The following is a 9,441-nucleotide window of genomic DNA, read 5'->3' on the forward strand; positions in this document are numbered from 1 at the left end:
AAGGTGGGGGGTGGTTTGAAACCATTGGTTTAGACCAAGAGAGGCTAGTACTTTAGCACAGTCCCACATAGGCATCACTGGGAAACCTTCTAATAGAATTTGATCTTTAGGACTAGCATCCTTTGACTTCTATTGTAGGCCTGCAAAATCCTGTGATTTGTTCTGCCCATAGTTCTTACCAAAGTTTAATGTAAGAAATGGCTATAAAATGAACCTGTGTGTAAAACTGCCCGTAAAGACTTCCTCATGTATTCATTCACAGAAACTTCCTGTACTCCTGTAAGGAGCCTGGCATTGTGATGAAACACTTTCCCTCATCATCTGAGTGAATCTTCTCAACAACCCTAGGAGGTAGGTACTGTTGTCGCCATTGTTCCCATGAGGCTTCAGGATGTTAACTAGCTCACTCATGGGGCTGTGCTCCTGGCATTTGGTACCAGGAACAAGTTCTCCTTTCTGACAGTGTGCTTTTATTCGCACAGAAACAAGAGAGTTTTCATTTTTGCCTTGGCTGCTTAGAGCTTCAGACACTGTGCTACCTTTAGCTTTAGCCCGATTTTTCCTGTGTCATATTGGTGCCCCTCCCTTGCATGGCCCCTCTGTTTTCCTTGTTCGTGTTACCTTTATTTGATTCTCTGGAGTATGACTTATTCTAAGCCACTCCAAATTTGGACAAGTTGTGAAGAATGAATGAAATATTATACATTTCATCTTAATTAGCTGTCTCTGAGTGTGAAACTTAGAAAAGAAGGGTGGGCAGATGAAAAACTTTTTGAAAAACAATGATTAAAGTGGAATATTTGATTGAAGTGTCTTTTTTAGGCTGAGAAAGATGGGCAGCTTTCAGGTGTGGGTTTCCTTTTAAGTTAAGAATCTGGCTGCCAGCAGCAGTCAGATACTGTACTTCTTTCACATTTTAATTCTTGTTTTTACTCTTAATTATGAAGATAAATGTAAAGGTGAGCTATTTTTTTTCTTTGCAGATAACGATGCTTGAATTGAACAATTAAGGTAAGATTTATGACCTATGTAATATGCTTTTCTTATTCAGATTTCTTTGCTGAATTTAGCAGAATCACTAAAGCAATGTTTTAAACCTTGGTGAAAGTTATTGCCTTTGGACCATGATTCCAAACTGTGGAGTATAAGAGATTCCACATTACATTTTTAGGTAAATTTTGAAAATAATATAGTAGGATACCTTTATTCATTTAACTTATAATGAAGAAATTTCAAAGGATGTTACTATTTTTAGAGAAGAGAAAAGGAACATTTTTAATGTCCATAAGCTGATTGAGGTTACGTTGAATGAAGCTGGCTTTTGTAAGGTGTCAATAGGAAATAAGATGGTCTGTATAATAATTTATATCACCATGTGTGTTTATATACAATCCTACAGTTAGATGTTCATGTGTATATTAGTTTAAGCAAATGCCAATATATTCCCAAGTAGGAGTATCTAGGAGGCCCCAAACTGTAGATGGGAAATATGAAAAATTATACCCTATTTCCTGGTGCGTGGGTCTAGCATACCCCAAATTTGCTTGGTCAGAATAATGACACAAACTAGGAAATCCCACACTATTATGAAAAAAGAAAAGAACTATAAAAGTGACCTGATAAAATTATAAATTACAAATCTCGAGTTTATAAAACTTAATTTGGTAGATATGTGTAATCAGTAGTCTGGTATTTGGTAGGGGTTGTTTGATTATATGATCTAGCTTATAATTTGATTTTAAGATTCTGAAAATTTAGTGCTATATAATAAAACTTTGTGTCTGGTAAGGCAGTGAGATCTATAGAGACTTAATAAAATACTGGAATAAATGATAGACTATATCTGCTACACTCTGATAAAACAACATGGAAATTCTGTTAAAGGCACATTGAGGGGGCTTGCTAGGCAGCGAAGGCTTCCCAGTGGAAGTGACAACCATGCTGAACAGTTCTGAAGGCACAGTGTTCGTTGGGGGGTCATGAGCATAGGGAGCAGTGTACGCCAGGGCGAAGGCAAGATTGTGCAGTGCACTGAGCGAGTGGAATTAAATGTTCCACGTGACAGTGCTTTTCAGAATGTCTGAAGCAGAGAATGTTGGTGGGGAAGGTGGCCAGAGGGAGGCTGGCCAGGTGAGCAGGGGCCAGGTATCTTGTCTTAGGAGTTTGCCTTAGTCTTGGAAACGACCCACTGAAGGATTCTGAGAGGACATTAGATAGATGCTCCCCCTATGTCAAAATAGTTGGTTTGCTTTTTTTGTTTTGTTTTGTCAGTCTTTTTAGGTTGAAGTTGTTTATGCAAGATTCCAAGAATTAAAGCAACCGATTTAGCGCATTGTTACCTAAGTCATGAAAGTAAGGGGCTTGAGGGTGCTTGGGTCTCCTCTCTAACATTAATTTAGTCTGGGCATTGAGCCATATTGGACATTTCCATCATTGTATAAAATTCTGTTGGACAGTGCTGCTCTTAAGTTTATCTTCTTATAAATTTTAATATACTTAAAAGCCATTTAATACCAAAATGTTTACCAATTGATACAATTTGATTCAAAATAACTGGGGAGAAGGGAGAGTGAGGGGTTATGAGGAAACAGGATTTGCCATAAGTTGATAACGGGTAGAGCCGGGTTTAGGGTTCTTGGAAGTTGATTATATTATTCTCATTCAGAAATTTTGTGTATGTTTGAAATTTTCCATAATAAAAAATTAAAACAAGGCCAGTTGAGGTAGCTCATGCCTATAATCCCAGTACTTTGGGAGGCTGAAGTGAGAGGATCGCTTGAGGCCAGGAGTTTAAAACCAGCTTGGGCAACATAGAGAGGCCTCCATCTCTCTGAAAAATTTTTTTTTTCTTTTTTATCAAGCAAGGAGTTCTTTGTTGGACAACAAAAAAATTTAAAAATTAGGCCGGGTGCGGTGGCTCACGCCTGTAATCCTAGCTCTCTGGGAGGCCGAGGCGGGCGGATTGTTTGAGCTCAGGAGTTTGAGACCAGCCTGAGCAAGAGCGAGACCCTGTCTCTACTAAAAATAGAAAGAAATTAATTGGACAACTAAAAATATATAGAAAAATTAGCCGGGCATGGTGGCGCATGCCTGTAGTCCCAGCTACTCGGGAGGCTGAGGCAGAAGGATTGCTTGAGCCCAGGAGTTTGAGGTTGCTCTGAGCTAGGCTGACGCCACGGCACTCTAGCCCAGGCAAAAGAGTGAGACTCTGTCTCTCAAAAAAAAAAAAAAATTAAAAATTAGCCAGGTGTAGTAGCGTCTGCCTGTAGTCCCAGCTACTTGGCACACTGAAGCAGGAGGATTGCTTGAGCCCAGTTCAAGGCTGCAATGAGCTGTGATTGTGCCACTGCTCTCCAGCCTGGGTGACAGAGTGAGACCCTGTCTCTTAAAAAAAAAAAAAATTAGAAGCTCTTACCCCACATAGGCTGACTCTTGTAGTGTTGGAAAACTTTTAATCCTGCCCCAGGACTTCTCCTAAAGAGCATGTATAGTACCACTTTTTTGTTTAAGGTTTATTTTATTCCATCTCAAAACACGCAAGTAACAGCACGGGCTCATATTTGCTAAGAGTTGGAGCTGCCCAAATGAGTCTTGTGAGTAGAATGTACTAGATTATGATTTTAAAGTAAAAATTTCATTGCTGATGACATTAATTTTTGAAAACTCAAAATAGTGTTCCTAATAACAAGAATAAAGTCCATTTATACAGTGGTTGGTTTATTTTATTTCACAGCCAGATCATTCAGCTTCTGTCTGGCTTTCTTGGCTAATAGCACCTATGTCTGAAGATAGGACATCCTCGGCACGAGGGATGCCATCAGTGAACACCATCACTGTGCACTGAAGGGCTGTTTAAAGTTGTTAAAGAAAGTTGCGGACTTGGGTCTCTAACTGCATCTTTAACAAATGGTGGTGGGGCTTGTTGTGAGCAGAGAGGGGCTGATCTAGAGTGATGGTTCCTAGTGAGGTCTTTGGGGTCAGACTTAGGCTCGAGTGTCAGCCTGGCAGTCTGCTGTGGCCTGAGAAAGAGGAAGAGGGAGCCCTCATCAGCTGTTTTAGGGAATAATGGTAGGGTAGTGGTTGGCACACTGGTTAAGTGCTGAGTAAATGACAATTCTTGTTATTAGGTATTCCTTTTGCAAAAAGGAATTGGGGCTATATGTTTTATTTCATTTAAATGTTGATATTCCTAGAATCATGTAGCAGAATGCACAGGTATAAAAGAATGTAATGGTACCTTTTTATTTTACAGGGTTCTGAAGTCAAAGCTCTTTGAGATTAATAATGGCAGGAAAATCATCGCTTTTTAAAGTAATTCTCCTTGGAGATGGTGGAGTTGGGAAGAGTTCTCTTATGAACAGATATGTAACTAATAAGTTTGATACCCAGCTCTTCCATACAATAGGTGTGGAATTTTTAAATAAAGATTTGGAGGTGGATGGACATTTCGTTACCATGCAGATTTGGGACACAGCGGGTCAAGAGCGATTCCGAAGCCTGAGGACCCCATTTTACAGAGGTTCTGACTGTTGCCTACTTACTTTTAGTGTCGATGATTCGCAAAGCTTCCAGAACTTGAGTAACTGGAAGAAAGAATTCATATATTATGCAGATGTGAAAGAGCCCGAAAGCTTTCCTTTTGTGATTTTGGGTAACAAGATTGACATAAGTGAACGGCAGGTGTCTGCAGAAGAAGCCCAGGCCTGGTGCAGGGACAACGGCGACTATCCTTATTTTGAAACAAGTGCAAAAGATGCCACAAATGTCGCGGCAGCCTTTGAGGAAGCGGTTCGGAGAGTTCTTGCCACCGAAGATAGGTCAGATCACTTGATTCAGACAGACACCATCAATCTTCACCGAAAGCCCAAGCCTAGCTCATCTTGTTGTTGATTATTAAAGATAATGTCGAGGCATTCTAACCAACTCACACGTATACACAACATAAACATGGGGGAGGAGAGAGAATTAGCATTTGCAGCAGTGTATCATCTAATAAAGTTAAACTAATGTATATTGCTGCTTCATTAGTTGGGAGAAGGGACACATCCACTCACGGAGGAATCTATTTACTCAATAATGGCACCTTACATTTATAAATCGTAATGGTTGTCTAATGTTTCTTTAATTTAAATATGTAAGTTACGGAGCTAATAAATGAGATGACCAAGACTTTAATTATAATTAAAACAAAAAACTTGACTATTCTAGAAGTTATACTTGGATTTTTTCCTGGGAAATTGGAGAACTACTTTTTATGTGCGTATATTTTTATGTGATTAGCATTGTATTCTTGGTTCAGGGAAAAACTTTCCTAAAGCAATAATGTTAGATATTAAAGATTAAAATCTAATGCATTTGCAATGCATTGTTACTGGATTACTTCATTCTCTTTAAAATGATTTAACTGTTCATACTTTCATTCCACATATCATTAGAATTAACCTCACTAGTCATTATTTGTCATTTGTGTGTCACACATGCATCCCCTACCCCCCCCCCAAGACAAAAGCTAACTTTATCACTCTTGGAGGAAATACTAAGAATGATTGTACTTTGTGAGGGTAAATGAAGACATCTTTATTTGGTCATGTATTTATTTAGTGTCTTTATCACTGAACATTGTTTAGTGATTTGCTCTCAAGGGGATTTTTTTGTTCTAAAAAGAGGACTTGCTGCAATGACCAGACTCGATAAGGCAAATTGTGGTCTTTCATGGGTCAGATTGATGTGCTGTGCAACTGATGGTGATCCGATCATTTGGAGGCAAACCAAAATCTAGACTGCAGTTGGTATGGACAAGACCCTCAACCGTGGAGCAATAGGGTTATCAGGTGACATGCTGGGTGAGGGGAGTTTTAAAAAAATTAGATTGATACATTTCTCTCCCTGGCCCCACCCATTGGGAACCACTGAAAAACATTATAGTAAGCTGAGCTTTTGAAAAGTCCAATTTCCTAACATAAGGGACAATTTTGCCATATGGGAAAATTTTATGGAAAAATAGAAGATGGATGAGGAACAAAGCAGGTGGTGACTGTGGCAGCAGTGATGAGAAACAGCTGCTGAGCCTCCCGGGAAGAAAGCAGAAGAGAAGCAGCAGCACGGATCATGCTCCATTGTCCCAGGAGGAGGGAGGGCCCCTGGTGGTACAGGACTTGCCCACCACACAGCGTGTGTCTGACTGCTGTCTGAATGGTCATACCTCTAGCTAGGTTCAAGCCTATCCATGAACAGAAGGCCTTTTGAGATAGAGTTCAATAGAGTTTTAAGAAAAAGGCACACTACTGAACTTGGAGGACAGAAAAACGTGCATTTGACATTTGATACAGCAGTTACAATGTGCTGTGTGGAAGCTAGAAAATTACAATTCCATTAATGGACTACTTAATAGTTTTGTCACTTTCTTCACCCTTGTGAAGTTCCCTAGTTGAAGTTAAAACATCCAAAATGTTCCTTGTCTTAAAACGTTTTTACATTTCTATACAAACTTAAAGGTTTCCCTTTAATATTATGACATGCTGCAAGTTCTCTCACAATGTCATTGTCTTGTAGGGCATTAAAGTGTTAAACAGAAAAACGGACCAGTGTGGGTACCCAGTGAAAGGTGGAGTCTGGACAGTCAGTGGTCTCTGGGACTCTGGACTATCAACCAGGAAGTATGTAAGTGACCAAAAAGTTAAAGAACACAGGTGTAGCATGGGCAGAGATTGAGCGTATCTATGTACATGGGAAACACAGACACCTAATGAAGCATCCTCAGAAATTTCCAGCTATAGAAAGAGGACAAAACTAGATTTGTATATTTTATCTGGATTACTTTTGGAGCACTAACGTAGATAACCAACTTAGTGCTGACATACGTGTGCTCAGTGGAACCTGATTTTCTTAAGACTGATTTCACCCCATTGCTCTTGTGTTCCAGAACCTTTAAGGGACATCACCTGCCAGATCCAAGCTTTACCAGCTTAGCTTTCCTAATGATCAGCCCCTGGCTTTCTGCTGATACCAGTCCTGGTTCCGTCCTATCAGCTGCCTGTCCTACCTACCCAAGTGCCCCAGTGCTCTTTTCCACACCTTCATACCTGCGATGCTTTTCTGTGCGGCCCACCTCAGGGGTCCCACTCATGGCTCAACTTCCCTTGGAGCTCCTTCAAAGATGCAGTCAAATGTTAAATTTGCCATTATCCTTTGGTAATATACTCACACGGGGTGCGTTAACCAGTTCCCATCTCACCCTCACAATCCTGGAGAAAAGGATGGCTATTTGTTAGGGTACCAGTGTTGTACAGCTGAGCCAGGGCCTGAACTCAAGTCTTCCCACTGCCACAACTTCCTGCTGTTCCCCATGCTGCAGTTCCTGGCTGGCTTGCATTATAGCCTTCTGGATTATATGCTCACTGAGGGCAGGGCAAATGATATACAATGAATACGTGTTTGGGTATCTCCTATTAGCATGGCTGAAATTACTCCCAGACTTCTAAATGAGTATGTACTTTTTTCTGCTCCCAAACCTCAGGCACCTAGTTGTAGTCAATGTGACGTCTGTATAATGGGTTAAGATATGTTAGTTTGCAAGCTCTCGATAAGGGAAACAGGACTAAAACAGTGGTAGTGGTGGGCAGCACTTTAAAATTGAGTATTAAACTACCACAATCTTGGACAAACATCTTTATTTAAGAAATCAAATAAATAGAGTAAAAACTGATGGTAGCAACTTCACACAAGTAATACAAGACCAAGCTTAGAATTACTTGCCCAAATTCAGAATGGAACAAAATTCATCAAGTTGTCACAATTAACTAAGAAAAAATCTGATTACTTGTTTTTCAATGCACATTTCCTATTTTACTAGAAGGTCACACATTTACCATAGTACTAAAGAGACTACTCCCAGCCCACTCTGGCGTACAGCCTAAAAGGCTAAGAGTGCAAATGTTAATGTGCTCCAAGCTTTTCTTTGATAGCAATTATAAAATTGCCTTACAACTTTTTACAAGCACAGATACCAACGGGTTCAATTAATCTTTAGTTTACTGTCTTGGGGAAAGGAAATACAACAACAGGGTGACAGAAACAACACAGTTCACTCACTGTGGCCTATAACTGGTCCCAGCCTCCCATTTTACAAACATGGATCCAGGACTCTAAATGGATGAATAAATCAAGGTATGTGCTATCGATTTCATTCCTTACTGCAGAATCTTTTTAGTTTTAAATCTATCCAATCTTGACTGTGACATTTGTTTCTGGACTGTTATATCAAGAACAAGCTGTCTGAATTAGGACAGTCAAAACATTCTCAATTTTTAAAAATGTTTCAGGATTACTGATAAGGAGCTCCTTATCAATAACACTGTTACAAGCAAATATTAATCTATTGATAAGTGACATGAAACAGAATGTAGTATTTTTAAATATAAAGGAATTTCATTAGGTTTAGATAAATTGAGATTATAAGTAAAAGTTTTCCAGGCTATTTAATCAAGTTACTTACAATGTACACATTACTGAGTATACCCCATTGTTGTAACATTGTTTATGTCAGAATTTTTCTGCATTCAGCTTAAAAGGTGTTTCTTCCCAAGAAATTGAACTTTTCTGTCAAATGCGCTCGATCGAATAGGAGAATTGGGTTCATAAAATGGATTCATTGCAAACTAGAAAAAAAGAAGGTATTAGTGAACTTGTCAAAGCAAAAAGGCTGACAAATCATAAGTTTCTAAAAGGAAATTAAAGTTTTCAATTAAAGATCATCAAAGACATTCAAAAGTCTGAAGATCACAGTTTTTTTTTTTTTTTTTTTTTTGAGACAGAGTCTAGCTTTGTTCCCTGGGCTAGAGTGCCGTGGCATCAGCCTAGCTCACAGCAACCTCCAACTCCTGGGCTCAAGCGATCCTCCTGCCTCAGCCTCCCAAGCAGCTGGGACTACAGGCGCACACCACCACACCCAGCTAATTTTTTCTATTTTTAGTAGAGACGGGGTCTCCCTCTTGATCAGGCTGGTCTCGAACTCCTGACCTCAAGCTATCCTCCTGCCTTGGCCTCCCAGAGTGCTAGGATTACAGACGTAAGCCACCTTGCCCTGCCATGAAGACCACATTTTTAAGTTTCATTGAAAACACTGCATTGTTAATACTAATCATCCCCTTAAGGAATTTTTTATTTTGGTGTTTTAGTTTTGAGAATAACGTAGAGCAAAACTAATGACAGTATGATAAATGTTGCCTGTGTAAGTTAAATTGACTTTGAGGATTCGCCCTATGTGTGAAATACTTGTATTCATTATAAATAAATGGATTAATTTGTAAAGCCCTTTGGCTGCACAAAATGAGAAAATAATCTACCATATGCTCAGAATTAAAAAGTTACACCACACCACTATTAAAAGTTACTGTTGTGTGGTAATTTTCTAACAATCATGTTTTTTTTTTTTTTTTTTTT

General features: G+C 39.3%; 2 protein-coding genes across 2 annotated transcripts in view; one reads left to right on the top strand and one right to left on the bottom strand.

Moving 5' to 3' along the window:
- The window catches only part of RAB9A (RAB9A, member RAS oncogene family), a 21,262-nt gene extending 15,901 nt beyond the window's left edge, over positions 1-5,361 (top strand). Inside the window, exons 2-4 of the mRNA XM_012649807.1 lie at positions 263-351; positions 984-1,011; positions 4,253-5,361. Coding sequence (XP_012505261.1) covers positions 4,285-4,890 — 606 coding nt within the window. The 5' untranslated portion in view covers positions 263-351; positions 984-1,011; positions 4,253-4,284 and the 3' untranslated portion in view covers positions 4,891-5,361. The remainder of the gene's footprint in view (positions 1-262; positions 352-983; positions 1,012-4,252) is intronic.
- Positions 5,362-7,681: 2,320 nt separating this feature from the next.
- Positions 7,682-9,441, bottom strand: part of TRAPPC2 (trafficking protein particle complex 2) — a 12,583-nt gene continuing 10,823 nt past the window's right edge. The window contains exon 3 of the mRNA XM_012649795.1: positions 7,682-8,657. Within this exon, the coding sequence (XP_012505249.1) occupies positions 8,559-8,657 (99 nt within the window). The 3' untranslated portion in view covers positions 7,682-8,558. The remainder of the gene's footprint in view (positions 8,658-9,441) is intronic.

The sequence above is a fragment of the Propithecus coquereli genome, unplaced genomic scaffold (assembly GCF_000956105.1).
Source record: "Propithecus coquereli isolate 6110/MARCELLA unplaced genomic scaffold, Pcoq_1.0 Scaffold303, whole genome shotgun sequence".
Classification (NCBI taxonomy): domain Eukaryota; kingdom Metazoa; phylum Chordata; class Mammalia; order Primates; family Indriidae; genus Propithecus; species Propithecus coquereli.